This window comes from Cannabis sativa, chromosome 5 (assembly GCF_029168945.1).
Source record: "Cannabis sativa cultivar Pink pepper isolate KNU-18-1 chromosome 5, ASM2916894v1, whole genome shotgun sequence".
In the NCBI taxonomy this organism is placed as follows: Eukaryota; Viridiplantae; Streptophyta; class Magnoliopsida; order Rosales; family Cannabaceae; genus Cannabis; species Cannabis sativa.
In genome coordinates, this window is record NC_083605.1 from 8,625,639 (window position 1) to 8,643,371 (window position 17,733).

Sequence of the window (17,733 nt, forward strand, 5' to 3'; positions counted from 1 at the left end):
TTTTTCTCATGTTTTTTCGTCCCTTTTTTTGATCTAACTTGCCTCTATTTATAATCACATAGTAGGCAGTTAATTACAGGGTTGACTGATATTTTTACAACGATTACCACCTGAAATCATGGGGTCTGATTATATATCACATTAAATAAATGCGGTTATTGTTTGAATATCACACAGCTGTGAATAGCCCGCTTTTACTGGGTCAAAATAAATGTGTATTAAATACGTTATAAACCGTATCGTTGTGGAATGTCTCGCTGGGAATTGAGCAGAATCAACCTTGATAGTGAGCTAGAGCTTGTCATATTCCTTTCTAAGGTTGATAATGTAAATCTCATAGCTTTTACTCTGGAAACCTAACACCCTCTTTGACAATTGTAACTTTTAGTGACGAGGTGATCTTTAACATGAGCATGTCTTCTTGTAGCGAGGTGGACACCTTGCTATCAGTTGCTTTGGTTCACCCGTCTGCTATACTTAGTTTGTATACTGTAAATTATACGCTAAGTGTTTTTACTGTTGTTATATCCCCTCTACGTAACGAGGTTAGTACCTCGTCTTGTACACCTGAAGTTACATGGTTCCTCGTTATTAATGCACAAGGTGACAGTTTGTACATCTTTATCTCGTAGAAGACTATCCAGTCATTCGAGTTATAAACACACTCTTGTAATTATGTTTTTAACGAGTTATTCCTCCTCAAATAAAATTATGATTACGTGTTTGGGTTCATACTTTTCCCAGCTTGACACATGTCTTCCTCTGTTGTGCTAGCCGAATTTCGGGTATAACAGATATGTTTTAAGAAATTGATAATTTCAAAATCTATCATAATATTTTGGCTTCTGGCTTTTTTTTTTTTTTTTTTGTAAGATAATTAAAAAAAATTTCACTTACAAAATTCTCTATATATATCTTAACTTACGTTTTCTCTTCTTCTTGGGAGTGTTATTTTTTTTACCGACTTAAATACTAATAAGAAAAATAGAGAATTGATAAGTCTTGATATATTTTTATTGATGAGAAAGTGATTATTATTTTTATTCATATTTTTTCCTTTACTACTACTTTTTTTTTTTTTTATCAATTTACAAATTATTAAATACTCAATGTCTCTAATGCATGTAACAGTAATAAAAAATTTACTTTCTAATTAAGTTTAAGAAGTTATTGAGTGAAGGTTCTTTATTTGTATTGTGGTAACCAAAAATAAGTACATACCACTTTCAAATGACTATAAAATTTTATTTTTAGTTACAACTTCAGTGGAGAGACTAGAATGAGAAATAGTTAACATTTCGATCAATGAATTTCAATTCATAATTCTAATGTTTGCCAGCATAAGTACCAAATGGTTGTAAAACCGTAATTTTTAGCGGCATAAGTATACAATATTTATAAAACTGTAATTTTATACATTTATATCAGCAATGACTCCGTTATTAACTTAAACATGATACAAATAAGACTCAGATTCTAAATTGTTATAGGTCGGTTGGCCTGATTTTATCTCTAACTTCTCTTATTTTTCAAAGAAGTTTATATAAAAAATTGATAAACTTAAAATTTGATACAATTTTATTACTTAGTTATCATCAAATAAAATACTTAATTTATTTCATATATATAATTTAAAATTTTTTAAACATTCGTGGCGAAGCGCGAGTTGTTTACTAGTATATATATAAAGGAGAAAAATGAGACACTAACATGTCACTCTAAAACTGATTCAAATAGGTCTATATATTCTCTCATTTTTTTAATATTTAATTAGGTTTATAATTTAAAAATATAAAAATAATAACTAAAACTACCTAATTTATAAAATATCCCTAACCCACCGTATTATATGTATAACCTAAAACTAAAACTTATGATTTAATAATATTACAATTACAGAACTAAAATTTAAACTAATCATATTTGTTTTCATTGCTTCTAATAAATTTTAATTTAGAGATTTAGGTTACACAACTACATGCTTACCTAATTATTTTATTATTATCAAGCATATAATGTAGTGTTATTATTACTGAGATTAAAAGGGTTTCTTTTTGATCATATACAATTGTAAATTACAATCTTAATTTTTTTTATTTTCTTAAATTTATGATTATTTTTTTTAGTTAACAACCAAAATTACTTGATGCCACCACCCTTGGATGGACATTTACGACTAACTTGGATTCATCTATTGAAACCATCTTCCACTCTTAAAACTACTCTATATATAAAGACTAGAAGTTTATAAAACTGGTAAACACTACAACAAAATTGATCATTACCGGCGGAATTAGTACCGGCGGGGCTAAACCGCCGGTATTAATTGGTTATTACCGGCGGATTTGGTCATCCGCCGGTACTGTTTTTTGAAAATAAAAAAAAAATAATATTTAAAAAAAAAAAAGTAATACCGGCGGACCATACTTTTACCGGCGGAAATCCCGCCTCTAATTCCTTGGGCGGGAATTTGACCGCCCAAAATTTAAAACAATTATTACCGGCGGGTTCCGCCGGCAATAATCATGGGAGTCTGACCGTTGTATTATTACCGGCGGAACCCTATTTATTACCGGCGGGTCCCGCCGGTAATTAAATTCTATAAATTATCCCCCCCCAAGGCTGAAAACATTTTTCATTTCCTTTCAAAAAAAACCCATTCCAGCCCTCTCCTCTCCTTCTCCGGCTCCCTCTCTTCCTCCTCTGCTCAGCCTCCATCTCCGGCGCCTTCTCCTTCTCCTCCTCCATCTCCGGCGCCGACGAAGCTTTTAATAGCAAAGGTAAAGTTTTTGTTGTTATTTTTTTTTTTGCTATATTATTTCGGTTTTAAAATTTGTTTTGTAATTATATTTTTTTTTTTGTTATCTTTGGTTTAAGTTTTGGGTAGGAGTATAATAGCTAACGGAGATTTGCAACGTCGGAGGAGAAATACAAATTTCTACCAGAAAATAAAGAGGTTGGTGATTTTAGTTTTCTGTTGGTATTTTATTTTTTGTGTTGTGAAATTTTTTGTAAATGGTATATTAATATATATAAATCTGTGTGTATTGATAGTGTAAGTATAAGTGTATATTATTTTTATATAAAATATGTATGCATATTAACATATATAAATCTGTGTGTATTGTGAAATTTTTTGTAAATGGTATATAAATATATATAAATCTGTGTGTATGTTAATATATAATATATGTAATGTATATATATATATATATAGTATTTTGTGTTTGGAAATATTGTATTTTGTGTTTGGAAATATTGTATTTTGTGTTTTGTATATTGTATATTGGATATTATATTTTATATATTGTATATACAGTGTATATACATTATATATATAGTATATACAGTATATATACTGTATATATAATATATATAAACAACTTATATAACTTATATATAAAATTATAAAATTGATATATAATTGATTATTTTTGAAAAATGTAATTAAAAAATTAGAATAAATCTTTATTATTGAAAAAAATATTTAGAAGTATAATATTTTTTAACATTAAGTATATAAATGTAAAAAAATATAATTAATTTTTATGTGTATACAACATAACAAATAAACTTTTTCATGTAAATTATTAAATAAGATTTCAAAATCTAAATTATAATTTTTTAATATATATTTAACAACAAAAATTTTATGAAATATATACTTAATAATTAAATATTAAAAATTAATTAAGTAAAAAAATTTTAACATTAAAATATGTAAAGAATAAATATTAATAAATTAATAATTTTTTTGATTTAAAAAAATTTAATAAATGTGAATTTTATTATAATATATACTTTAAAAAAAAATATATAAAAGCAAAAACAAAATATTTTGATGTAATGAATTAAAAAATTTTGTACGAATTTAATTATAATTTTTTTTAAGAAAAAGATTGAATATAGGTAAATATTTTTAAATAATATTTCTTTAAAAAATTAATTAAATAATAAAATTTTAAAATTAAAATATGTAAAAAAAAAATATTAATAAAATAATAATTTTTTTAATATAAAAAAAATAATAAATGAAAATTTTATTGTATTATGTATACTTAAAAAATAAATATAAAAGCAAAAAAAAAAATATTTTGATGTAATGAATTAAAAAACTTTGTACGAATTTAAATATAATTTTTTTTAAGAAAAAGATTCAATAGGAAAATATTTTTAAATAATAAATCTTTAAAAATTAAAAATAGAAAATGTATTTAATAATGAATGTTTTTTTTTAATAATATATAAATAATTGTGTAAATATTAAAATAATAATGATTTTTTTTAATAAAATAGCATAAAATATCATAAAATAGCATAAAATATCATAAAATAGCATAAAATTTTATCATTCAATATTTCTTTATACTAGTTAAATCTTATGTCTTCATAAAATTTTAGATGACAATCGACAAGGCTTGGACCACATTGCGAAATCGTAGATGTCCACAATATTGGGATGGTCTAAATGCATTTTTAGAGATGGCCTCGAAATGTAAAGATTGTGATGGTAGAATTAGGTGCCCATGTGTAAGATGTGTGAACAATAGGCTTCAAACTTTACCTGTTGTGAAAGCACATATATTCGATTGGGGTTTTTTTACTGGTTACGAGAAGTAGACTTACCACGGGGAAGCTGAATCTAGTGCGACTAATGCAATGAATGACCATGATGCCGCTGATGATGATATTGAAATTGACGAGATGATTCCGATAGTGGATGACTTCCTTCAGCCGTCATTCGAAATGGATGATAATCCAGATGCAAATCAATGGCGCGACGAATTATTTGAAGAAATTGAGGCCGAGTTGTATCCTGGTTGTGATTGGATATCTTCTCTTAACTTTTTGGCAAAGTTATTGCATTTGAAAGTTAGGGGAAAGATTCCTAACAACATATTTGATGAATTACTGAAGTTATTAAAATTTGCTTTTCCAAAGGAAAATAAAATTCCATCAAACTATTATGATGCCAAGAAAAAGTTGAAAAAATTAGGGTTGGGGTATGAGTCAATTCATGTGTGCAAGCACAATTGCTGTTTATTTTACAATGAACATGCAAATGAAGATTCATGTCTAGTCTGTGGCACTAGTAGATGGATAACTTCAGAAAATTTAGGAGCAAAAAAGGTGCCTCATAAGGTGATGCGTTACTTTCCGTTAATTCCGCGACTGAAGAGATTGTATACCTCAAGGCATACGGCAAAATACATGGTATGGCACCACAGTGGTAAATCAAAAGATGAGGGTGTGATGCGACACCCTGTGGATGGTGCAGCGTGGAAGGACTTTGATGCCAAACACCCTGATTTTGCTAGTGAACCTCGAAATGTTCGTCTCGGTTTAGCTGCTGATGGCTTTAATCCATTTGGCAATATGAGCCAAGCTTACAGTATGTGGCCTGTAGTTTTGGCGAACTATAATCTTCCACCTTTGTTATCTATGAAAGATAATAATTTTATGTTGACCATTCTTATTCCTGGAGACAAATCACCCGGAATGGACATAGACGTATTTTTAAGACCCTTGGTGGATGAATTGAAGGAGTTGTGGGTTAACGGAGTAGATACGAGAGATTGTCGAACCAACACTGTCTACAAGTTGCGTGTAGCTCTTTTGTGGACAGTGAATGATTTTCCTGCTCGTAGTTATTTGTCTGGTTGGAGTGGTCAGGGATATAAAGCTTGTCCTACTTGCAATGAAGATACATCTTCTATTCGAGTAATTGGTAAGACATCTTACGTGGGTCATAGAAGATTTTTGCCAAATAACCATCGAATGAGAAGGGATACTCAATTTGACGGACAAATTGAGAGAAGACCTCCTCCAAGACGTTTTACTTGTGAAGAAGTATTAGAACAAGTAAACAAACTCCCACCCCACCTCCCTGGAAATCATGAGCTCTTTGGTGGTGTGAAGCGTAGGCGAGTTGCAGAAAATCATAATTGGCGGAAAAAAAGCATCTTCTACGAGCTTGACTATTGGTGTTCAAATATTCTTAAACACAATATTGATGTCATGCATGTTGAGAAGAATGTTTGTGATAGTTTATTGGGCACAATATTGGACAATGAGAAATCCAAGGACACTACCAATGCAAGACACGATTTAAAGAAGCTAGGCGTCAAAGAATCGTTGTGGATATATGAAGACGAGAGGGGGAAGCTGTTGAAACCTCATGCACCTTACGTGCTTAAACCTGATGACAGGATCCAATTTTGTAAATTTATTAAGGATGTGAAATTTCCCGATGGCTTTTGTTCGAATTTGAAAAAAAAAGTAAATGAAAATTTAACAAATGTCATCGGATTGAAGTCACACGATTGCCATGTAATAATGCAACGATTACTGTCTGTTGGTGTTCGCAAGTTTCTCCCGAACGCCATATCGACCACCATCTCTGAACTATGCAACTTTTTCAGGCAAATTTGTTCAAGGACTATAAATGTTAAAGACATGGAGGTTGCTCAACAAGATCTTATTTTAATCTTGTGTAAAATGGAGTCCATATTTCCTCCTGCATTTTTTGACATAATGATTCATTTGGTCCTTCATTTGCCTGAAGAAGCAATTTTGGGTGGACCTGTTTTTATGAGGTGGATGTATCCATTTGAAAGATACATGAAAAAATTGAAGAACTACGTAGGAAATAAAGCACGTCCTGAAGGGTCGATAGCAGAAAGTTACGTTATTGATGAGGCTTTGACATTTTGTTCAATGTATTTCAAGGGGGTTGAAACAAGGTTTAACCGCCTTGATCGTAATGAAGATGAGGCTGTCCCACGAAAGCTTTCTGTGTTTCAATCTCAATGTCGACCCATCACAAAAGGCAATCTCCGGCCACTTGATCGCGCATCTCGTGAACAAGTAGAGTGGTATATATTCAACAATTCACCTGAAATTCAAGCTTACTTAGAGTGAGTTTTTTTCTTTATTAATTTTTCTATTTTTTTAAACTTAAATTTCAATCAATCAATTCAAATCTATTTTATTTTACAGTGAACACTTGGAAGTGATTCGACAAAATTACCCGAATGGAGATCATAATGTTCTACACAAAAAATATTTTCGTCTGTGGTTTCACAAGAAGGTGAATGCATAAGTGTTGTAAACGTTTATTATATAAGTGGTGTTTGTCATTTTCTAATGATGTACTTATGTTTATAGATATATGACTTGCACAAGTCCGGATCATTAGAGAATGGCAAAGAGTTGCTAGCCTTAGCATCCGGGTCTGATCACTTAGGCACTTACTATGAAGGTTGTATTGTGAATGGAGTTCGATTTATGGCTACCAAAAGAGATGAGAAGAGGAGCACACAAAATAGTGGAGTGTTTGTGGCAGGAACAGAAGGTTTTAATTATTACGGCACACTCACTGAAGTGCTAAAGTTAACCTTCACTGGTGTTTACTCTGTCACATTATTTAAGTGGAAGTGGTACAATACAAATCCAAGACAGAAGAAAACAATCGTCGAGAACCTTATCACTAGTATTAATGTCAGTGGTGTATGGTATAAAGATGACCCATACATACTTGCTAGTCAAGCAAAGCAAGTGTTTTATCTCGATGATTTATTGAGAGGGAAAAATTGGAAAATAGTTGAGAATGTAAATCACCGACAAATTTGGGATATCGTGGATGATGATGCTAACGTCGAAACTGATTTGGTACACGACACCAACTCATCCAATTTTGTGTTAACAGTTGATCTTGGGGAGTTAATTTTGCTACCTAATCAACCTCCTATGGACATTGGCATTGAACCAAGTTCGCTTGTCAACGACGATGACCGCAACGTGGACGACGAAGATGCTACTGAAGAATCTGACGAAGAAATTTTAGTTGACCTTTGTGAAGATGATGTGAATGATCATTTAGTTAATAATGATAGTGATATGGATGATTAATTTTCAATCACTTGATTTTGTAAATCATACAATTATTAATTGCAAGTTAATATTTCTTATTTCAAGTTAACTTTATTAATTTTAAATTATTGTTACTATTACTTATAAATGAAATATGTTTTTTCAAAAAAAAGTAATGTCAGCTGATGTATCCACTTATCATGGCGGAGACGGGGGTGGTACCGATCCACCGGACCCTAGTAGGGTACCGCCAACTTGTCAGACTGCTCCGCCGCCAAGAAGAAAGGGGCGTGGCCTTGCTACCAACTTGGATGTTGAGCAAAGAAGGCGTGATGCAGGGAAACCATTACCACTAAAACTTGATGCCGTGACAGGCAAAGTGGTTGGTAAGGAGAGTTCAGCTTTTGTACGTCAAATGGGTGTTGAGGTGACAATTACATTGCCAGGACACTACTTGAATTTTAGTGAAATCCCTCAACACTTTAAAGACCAAATTGTACAAAAAATGAAGGTAAAACACATTAACAAGTTTAATGTTTCAAATAATTAATTTCAATTAACACATATTTTTTTAACAAATACTATTTGTTTGTAGTATTTGTACGATATTGATGGCCATCCTGAGCCTGAAAAAGTGATGAGTACTCTTTATCATGAGATGAAGAGAAGATATTCTGAGAGAAAGAATATCAGGCACACTTGGTTTCAGGAACATTATTCTGGGGATCCAAATGATTTGGCAAGTGTTATTGAAGCAGTACCTGATCACTGCACTACCGAGAGTTGGAAGCAAATCATTGACTTATTTTTGAGCCCAAAATTCATGGCGCGTTCAAATCAAAACAAGAAAAATAGAGGGGAAATGCAGTATTTGTCAACGCAAGGCTCGAGGTCGATGGCAGCGTCTCGAAATGAACATGTAAGTAAAATTATCAACTTTCTATTAGCAATTTCTTTTACTAAGCACAAATTAACTCTATTTTTAAACAGGACGTCCCTGAAGACTACGCAATTCATACTTGGAAGAAAGGCCACATCAAAAAAGGAACCGAAGACACTTGGATTAGCGAGACATGCAAAGAACTACATGTAAGTTTCAATATGTTTTTTAATAATTTTCTTACAACTAATGTATGCTGTTGTTATTGTATTGCTGTTGTTATTGTATTTCTAATATTTTATTTGATCAGGAGAAAATGCTTGAAGAGGTTGCTAGCATGACGGATACAGAAGATGATTCCAGCGATGGGTCTGCTAGCATATACAAGCAATTGAAAGCTACGAATAAAGTTCTTGGGAGCCGGTCGGACTATCTAAGAGGATTGGGTTATAAATTGAAAGGCAGCTCGACATCAAGTTCGAGTACTCAAAGTCGAGATCAATCACAAGTACCGACTTCATCCATTACTCCGGAAGATATGGGAGTCTTCGCCGAGTTTATGTTAAAAATGCGTGATAAAATTGATCAGTCTGGCACCTCCAGTGACGCGTCTCTGCATGACCCGCGGTTTAATAATTTTTTACAAAACTTTTTACCATCACAACCGCAAGGTAGCGCGTCGAGTTCAGCACCCCCTCCAACGTCAATGCCACAACAACAACAACAACCACGATCGCCTCAACAGCCCCAGTTTTTTCAACAACAACAACAACAACATTCTCCCAACATGTCTGCTAGCTCTTCACAATCGCCTCAGTTGCATTACATGTTCGGGCTTCCCTCACAGTCTCCTCCTATATTTTTTTCGGATGCCGCTGGAGGATCTCAGACACAACCTATGGTTGGTAATATTGGAGGCTCATCCCAACAACCATACCCGGTGTACGGTCAATTTGGGTCATTGTTGCAGCAACAACCTGTGTATGGTCAAATGGGAGGATCTCCACAACAGCCTATGTATGGAGGCTTTTTCAGTGCTCAGAGTCAGCAACAACAACAACAACCAATTTTGGTTCGCCCGCACCCTCGACAATATGTGGAGATCTTACCTACGTCGCAGACTGGACAACCTTATTACCCTGCCCCGCCTGCTCAATCCCGTGAGAATATTGATGGTTCAAGACTTGGCTCGAATGCAGATGAATTTTTAGAGTTTACTGATTTGAACAACGATAGTTAGGTTTTTTTTTAATTATGTCTTATGTTTTAAAGTTTATTTAAAGACAATTTCCTAATTTTATTTAAGATAATATAATTTTTATTGTAATAGACAAATTAATTTTAATACTTAATTTCTTAATTTTAATGTTTAATGCTTAATTTTTTAATTTTGATATTTTATTTCTAATTAATATATTTATTTATGAAATAATTATTATAAATAAAATAATTATTATAATTAATTTAATTATATTAAATAATCAGAATAATATTTTTTTTAAATATTTAAAAGTATTATTGCGGGCAGATGGGTCCGCCGGTATTAATCATTAAAATATTTTTTTTTTATATTTAAAAATATTAATACTGGCGGACCCCACCGCTATTAATCCGCCGGTATTAATATTATTACCGGCGGATTCCCATTTTCGTCGCTAATAACCATTAATAGCGACCAATTAATGCCGGCGGATAATTACCGGCGGATTCCGCCAGTATTTATAATTACCGGCGGTCTGGACATTTAATACCGGCGGTTGCTTCCGCCGGTAATAATGTTATCTGTTGTAGTGAAACCCAAAAACAACTTTCAGCTCCAAGATCCAAGAGAGAGATATAGCAGAGAGAGTGAAACTCTCATGGTGAGAAGAGTACATGTAAAAGGAAAAAAAACATAAAGTTAGTCTGAAAGAGAAAAAAAAAGAAAAACATCTATTCAAAGAAATAAAGGGAAAAAAGTCTTACCTGGTTGATTCTTGTGACTGGAAGCTCAAACTTGTATAATCGCCATTGTTGATTAGTGAAAACTCAAGCTAGATCTCTAAAACAGCTTGACAGAGACGTAGCCCAAGATTTGGGGTGAACTCCAAATTCATTTAGGGTGTTTTCTCTTCCTTTCTCATTTATATTTTTTTATTTGTGCCTTGACCTATTGTGTGTGCTTATTGTTGTGTGTATTCGGATAGATTCAAGCAAGTTTTTGGCTTCTAGGGTTTCAAATCTTTTGCTGGGTGTGAATGTTTTCAAATCTTTGCTGGGTGTGAATGTTTTGCATTTGTGTTTTTAGGGGGTTTCTCGATCATCGAGGAAGAGTTTTTGAATTTTGGGGATACGATACAATATTTGTGGTTATTTATCTCTAAGCTTTGCTTAGAATGGGAAAATGTTAATTATAATAACCTTGTTAGTACACTGATGGGGGGTTTTGTTGGGGTAGTGTAAATTTCTACAGTCTCAAAATTAAATCGTCTTAGGCCCAATATGTAATCTCAGGACCGACCCATAGTATCACAACAAAATCATGAATAGAAAAAGGAATAAGTTGAGAAATACTTTTTTTTGTATCCATTAATCAAATATACCCTCATATTATATTTCATTAAAATATACTCACTTTTTTTTTTGAGTAGATTGTCCAATATAATCTCACTTTTCACCTAAATTTAGTACATATTTTACATTAACTTAAGGGGTATAACGAGAACATCATCTATAAAAATGAGTATATATATCTTAAAAAATATAAAAATGAAGGTAAAAATTAAAATAAATAAAGTAAACCTCATAAAAAAATAACTTTAGCACTTATTGTTTTTTGCGATAACTACTCACCCAACATCAACTTTACAAAAACAAACTAATATTAAATATATTTTTGAATTACTACAAGACAGTTTGATTAACACAACTAAATAACTTAGTTAGTTACACACTCTTGAATACATATAAGAGATACTCGCTCATCAATTTTTAAATTTAAAAACCTAACAATTTATTATATAAATATATGAATGGCCTTAGGACATGATAAAAACACATGTAGATATGATATAATTCATTAGTACATTAAAACATTCACAAAGAACATGTCTTCAAAGCAACATCTTCAATGGGCAACTTATTTTGAGGATATGGACATTCAATATTCTTGGAATTAGCATGGGGCAACAAATCCCAACTCTCAACTTTGAAAGAAGTTTTGAGGTCTGGGAAAATTGTCGCCGTGGTGTTGGAGAAGCAAACACCAGTGAAGGTGTTTCCAGGTATAACTTCATACTTAGCTGGGGCAGTAACATTTTCTACCATCATATCACGACACTTGATAGAAGAAATTTCAGATAAAGCACTCGGGTCATAATCATCAGCATGGTTGGTGTTAAATGCATTCACCCGAACCACATATCTGAGGGTCTTAAGCACAAATCTTCGTGTGAAGATGTCCTTAATGTACCCGCCACGACCCGACGCCGTTCTGATGGCAATGGCAGATTGTGCCGTGACAGCGGTGACATCTTCAGCTCTCAAGTCCTTGATTCCACCTGACATTTCACTGCCCAGGGAAATGACATTGTTATCTCGAGAAATGCATGTTAGCCTTCGGATTATGATGTGTTCACTTGGCATTCCCATCTTAATTCCATTTTGATCCAATCCGCTCTTTATGGTGACACAATCATCATCAGTGTTTATGTAACAGTCTTCAATTCGAACGTTGCTACATGAATCTTCATCCACAAAAATTATGAAATTAAAGTCTTAATTTTTTTTATTATAAAACATATAGAATTGTAATAAAGCAATTAACTCACCAGGTGTGATACCATCTGTGTTTGGAGAATCTAATGGAGAAAGAATTGTAAGCCCTTGGAATATAATATTGCTGCAAATATGTATCATTTATTTGCAATGTCATATATGTTATTATTAATTAATGAGAAATGAGATAAAAAAAAAAAGTGTGGATTTGAATCAAATTAAATCAAACCTGGAATAGAGAGGATGAAGGAACCAAGAAGGAGAATTAAGCAAAGTGAGATTGGAGATTTGGATATCAGTAGAGAACAAGATTTGGAGTATGTGTGGCCTTCCTACGTTGTTTAATTGTTGAGCCTTGTACTTTGCCCACCAACTTGCACCTTGACCATCTATGGTGCCATTATGTCCTATTTTTCAATTTAACAAATTAAAAACAAAATATATAAATATATTAACTTCAAATTTAAGGGCAATTTTATCCATGGTTTACCCATAAAAAAGAAGAGAGTGTACCGTACATGTTTTTCAGTTTTGGTATATAAATAATCAAAATTCAAAACAAAAAAAATTAAGACAGTGTAAGTTATAGTTTCTAAAACATCCTGAAACTAAAACAAAATTAATTAAAATAAATTTAAAAGAAAAAACACACCAAATAAAAACAAGGGTGCATGATCATGCACAATTTAATTTGCGTACATATATAAAATTTTTGTTTCAAAAAATAAACAATATAAATAAGTTTTATACCTGTAATTACAACATCAGTGAGGTTTCTTCCCATCATTAGACTACTGTGTCTTCCTGTAGAATTTTTTCGTGCTCCATAAGAAGGAAATGCTTCTAAAATAATTGGATATTCTGATGCTTCCTGTTCAGTTCATAAATTATTATTTTAGTTATATATATCTATTTAATCATGGAGGGTAATAATTACAAGTTCTTAGTAGTCCTCTCGTAGGATCATATGTAAGATAAATATATATACCTGAGAGGCAAGAATAACAGCGTCTTTATGAAGAAAAAGAGTGAAATGGCTAGTGAGATTAAAGCTTCCAGTTAGCCATTTTCCAGGAGGAACAATGAGTTGTGCTCCACCGTCCGATGCCAGGGGGCTCAGATGATCAATGGCTGCCTTGAAGGCCTTAGTATTGGAAGTAACTCCATCGCCCACGCCACCAAAATCAGTCAAAACCGCGCTGTGTTTTCGAGAACATTTCACTGTTGTTGTTGTTGTTGATGTTTTCAAACCTTGGGCTGTACATGTTTTACTTTCATCCAAAATCAATACTACAATTAGTAATACTATTCCCACGAACAAACGATATGATTCCATTGTAAGATGTTATTTCTGTGTTTTTTTTGAGATTATTGAAAACAATTAACAATTGTATTTATAAATAAGTTTTGATCTTGTAATGTCTTTTCTTAATTGCTTTATTTTTGGCAACGGAGACTATTTGGGACATATTTAGAAATAGCTAAATAAAGTACATGCTTTAATTGAAAACGAGAAATAAGGGTTGAGAAATGAAGGTCACAATTCTATTCAATGAACCACATGAATTATCTCTAATTTAGGAGAATTCTATTATACCAACCATACCATTACCGATGTCCTTTTGGGCAGTTGGGAATTTGGATGGCTTACAATTCTCCACATTTATGACAAGTTATTTAATTAAAGCAAAACATTATCATAGTTTAAGGATGATTTGGTATGTAAGATTGGACTGAATTGTATTAGTTAGATTTGGATATTTGACTATAAATTATCATAATACTATACTATATTTGATGCACACTGACTAAATAAATTACATTCTTTTTTTAAAAAAAAAGCTATAAATAAATTACAAGATAACTTTTATAAACGCTTTAAATATAACTATTAAATAAAAATAAAACTTAATATGATGTATTTTATTTAATTATTACATACTTCACAAATAAAATTAAAAAATTATTACATAGAAAATATAAATTAATATTTCATTTACAAAAATACCTCCATAAGGTAAGGACAACATTTATACATTTTATGTGATTTTAATTACCAAAATACCACTTACACTATCACTTACACAATCAAACGATGGTTCCGGGGTGGTTGTTGTGTGGTTACACTCCTAGTCCACGGGGACACGCCCAGAGAATGAAATCAATTAATAAAGTATCAATAATTACAAAGACTATTGACTTATACAAGTTTAGACTTCCTCTAAATTATTGTCGCAATCCTTTGTAATGCACTTTATGAATCTCACTTCTGAAACACCTTCAAACAACGAACTCCCTCCGTCTTAAAAATGTGAGTGCTTACTTCCTCCCAAAGTAAGGCTTGAACAAGTCTTCTCCCGAAGACCACTCTCTTGATTAGTCATGCCGTTCTAACAAACTCTAAGACAGAGTAAGAACAGATTTAAAAAATACTAGAACCTAGATGAACAACTAGGTTCTCACAAAAATAACTCTGTTATCACAAATAAGAAAAATGCACAAAATGAAAAACTAGAAGAGCTGATTCAAATGGCTGCTCTCTAGGTTCTATTTATAGAATAGTACCCTAGAGACATCCACAAAGTGGAATCAACAGCTGTACAAAACTTTCCTAAGATAAACTTGATTTGCAACATCAGGATCAGATTCTAACTCAGGAAATCAGACCAGAAAAGGAAACTTGCCATAAACGAGTTCAATCTTGTATTGGGTATTGATACCTGTCAAAAACAGTGTGTATAATCTGATTGTATCAAGACACAATCGAATTTAGTAAGTAAAATAGCAAGAGTCAACGTTTCCTTTAAAAATAAAACTTTCCATAAGAGAATTGCTTCTCTTACAATAAAAGAAAAGAGCAATAAAATCGAATATTAAAGGTGAGAATTGTTGCAGCTGAAAATACATCTTTCCTAACATAGAAAAGAGTAATAAAACCGAATATTAAAGGTGAGAAAATCGGTTAAGAGTGCAAACAAATCTCACCAAAAAATAAAAAATATTTTGGCATCTAAATTACCAAAAAATGACTTTACAATCTCCCCCTTTGACATTTTAGATAATCAAAATATTTTTTTTAACAAAGAAGTACCTGCAAATCAAAGTTAGCAAGAACAAACACAAACTCCCCCTGAGAAACACAATCGAAAACCGAAATGACAATAACAAGCTAACTTTTAATCCAAAATGAAACACAAGTACGAAATTAGAACAAACTATTACTCCCCCTTTTTGTTTATCTAAGGGCCAAAGATAAAAAAACATGAAAATATGAAAGGATATCCAATAAAAAACATAAAAATGAAAGAGAACTTATGCCCCATAGAGCTTGATCAAGGAGGACAGCTGCTTGGACATCTCTTGCTGAACCTCCTCCATGGCAGCAAGACGATTGTTAACCAGTTGAACCTCATGCTTGACCTGGACATCTGTAGGAGCAAAACTCGAGCTTGCACCAGCTTAACACCACCACCAACTTTAGGTCGCTTGGGAAAAGCTATATCAAAATACTCCGAGAGTTGGAAAATGGTACCAGTGAAGGGAGGCTCAAGTGTCTCATGAGAATATGCCACATCCTTCTGAGAGGAAAGAATCTTGAACATTAAATTAGGAAAAACAAGCGTATGAGTACGCTTTTTACCTCTTCGAAATGACACAATCTGATCCAAGATATAGGAAGCCAAATTGATGGATGCTCCCGAGGTGATACGAAAGAGAAAAGAGGCCACATCTTGAGACACCACGATTTTGTTGGAATTGGGAAGCCAATTGCTAAGTGCAAACCTCATGAGTGATGCGTGGACATAAGTGAATTATGTAATACGAAGACTTTGCCCAGATTTCCATTCAACCCGTGCACCAGTAAGTGCAGTGAGCATCAGATGGCGATCCATGGACATTATAGCATTTGTCACATCTTTAGGCAGTCGCAAAGCCTTGGAATTTTCTTTTTCAGCAAATGAAAACCAATGTCCTCTAACATACACTTTACGAAAGAATTCAGAATTCTCATCAAAAAAATCATCAGACAAAATAGCACAAAATTCTTTGACAAATCCATCAATATATCCCTCAAAACCAGTAAGAGTATTTTCCCAATGATGATATTGAACAAACTTAACAATACCATACACCCTATGAGCATGCAAATCATAATTCCTCTCACTTTCAAACTTTCGGGTAGCATAAAAATTCCAATCACGTTGATTATCACGGTAATAAAATATGGAATTGACAGCTTGAGAATGAGAGATATTACTAAGAGATGAACTCTACATAGGCTGCTTGCCTTTGGCAGCAACAGTGGCTTTGGTTGCAGAAGAAACACGAGGGGGTGCTGGAGTAGATTTGGTCAATGGTGGCTCGAATTCAAGTTCAGTTTCCTCACTATCAGAGGAGACTCCAAAGTCTTCTAGAAGTTGTTTTTTTTAGAAGAGATAGTCATGGATTTAGTCTCGGAATCATCAGATGGGACCTCCATTGGTTCTTCTTCTTAAGAACTTGAAGAAGCTAAAGAGGGATTAAGCTTCAGCTTCTTGGTAGAAGGAACTGGTCTGTCATGGCTTTGTTTAGAGTGAAGCTCCTTCTCGATAGACGCCTGCTGGGCATGAGTGCGAGTGGAAGGGTTTGCTGGGCTAGAGGCAGTAATGCCCTTACTTGATGCAGCAGGAGGAGATGCAGTAGCACGAGGAGGAGACCCATTCGACGAAGAAAACGATGAAGTGCAAAATTTGTGGGGACGCACAGATTTGCTAGCAACTTGTTTGAGAATTCATTTCGGCTTGGGCTTCACAGGCTGAGATTCATGTTAAGGAAGCGATGAATCTCTTGGATTTGATGCAGTTGCAGTAGCAGGGAGCAAGATTGGAGCAGCAGGAGGAGCATTCGAGGGGGCAGGATCGAATTCTTCCATCCTTTTTAGGTGCCCTAGATTCTTTGTCTTAGCCATAGGAATCTGAAAGATAGAAAGACAAACAAAGAAGCAGAGAACAAAAGAATAGGAATCGGGTAGGTTGGGAGAATAAATAACAAAAAAACTACCAGCCAACGAACACAAAGAATTTCACCACTCTTTTTCCTAAATTATTATTTTCTTAAAAAAAAATAAAAGGAAACTAGAATAACCAAGATACTTTTCAAAAATAGGCAATTTAAGAAAATCCTTCAAGATTAAAGACAAAATACAATGAATATGATATCAAACTTTTAAAAGTAACATATCAAAA

The 17,733-nt window shown here is 32.9% G+C and overlaps 2 protein-coding genes across 2 annotated transcripts; one reads left to right on the forward strand and one right to left on the reverse strand.

Moving 5' to 3' along the window:
• The first annotated feature begins 4,659 nt into the window (after positions 1-4,659).
• Positions 4,660-7,911, forward strand: LOC133038135 (uncharacterized). The gene is made up of 2 exons (XM_061116192.1): positions 4,660-6,867; positions 7,168-7,911. The coding sequence occupies exons 1-2, from the start codon at positions 4,660-4,662 to the stop codon at positions 7,909-7,911; spliced, it is 2,952 nt and encodes a 983-aa protein (XP_060972175.1).
• A 3,684-nt stretch (positions 7,912-11,595) lies between these two features.
• On the reverse strand, positions 11,596-13,875 carry LOC115717555 (probable polygalacturonase). Its single transcript, XM_030646541.2, has 5 exons — positions 13,497-13,875; positions 13,259-13,379; positions 12,738-12,915; positions 12,562-12,632; positions 11,596-12,477 (listed from the first exon to the last, which is right to left on the reverse strand). Exons 1-5 carry the CDS (start codon positions 13,842-13,844, stop codon positions 11,828-11,830), a joined length of 1,368 nt encoding a protein of 455 aa, XP_030502401.2. The 5' UTR covers positions 13,845-13,875; the 3' UTR covers positions 11,596-11,827.
• Between the last annotated feature and the right edge of the window lie 3,858 nt (positions 13,876-17,733).

What these genes read in the sequence shown, in the direction of transcription:
- LOC133038135 (XM_061116192.1), top strand. Translation starts at nt 4,660, where the DNA reads ATGAATGACCATGATGCCGCTGATGATGATATTGAAATTGACGAGATG. An exon ending in ATCGCGCATCTCGTGAACAA is followed by an intron (nt 6,868 to 7,167) that starts GTAGAGTGGTAT and finishes TTATGTTTATAG; the next exon opens with ATATATGACTTGCACAAGTC.
- LOC115717555 (XM_030646541.2), bottom strand. Translation starts at nt 13,844, where the DNA reads ATGGAATCATATCGTTTGTTCGTGGGAATAGTATTACTAATTGTAGTA. An exon ending in CACTGATGTTGTAATTACAG is followed by an intron (nt 12,916 to 13,258) that starts GTATAAAACTTA and finishes ATTGAAAAATAG; the next exon opens with GACATAATGGCACCATAGAT. An exon ending in CTTCATCCTCTCTATTCCAG is followed by an intron (nt 12,633 to 12,737) that starts GTTTGATTTAAT and finishes ACATATTTGCAG; the next exon opens with CAATATTATATTCCAAGGGC.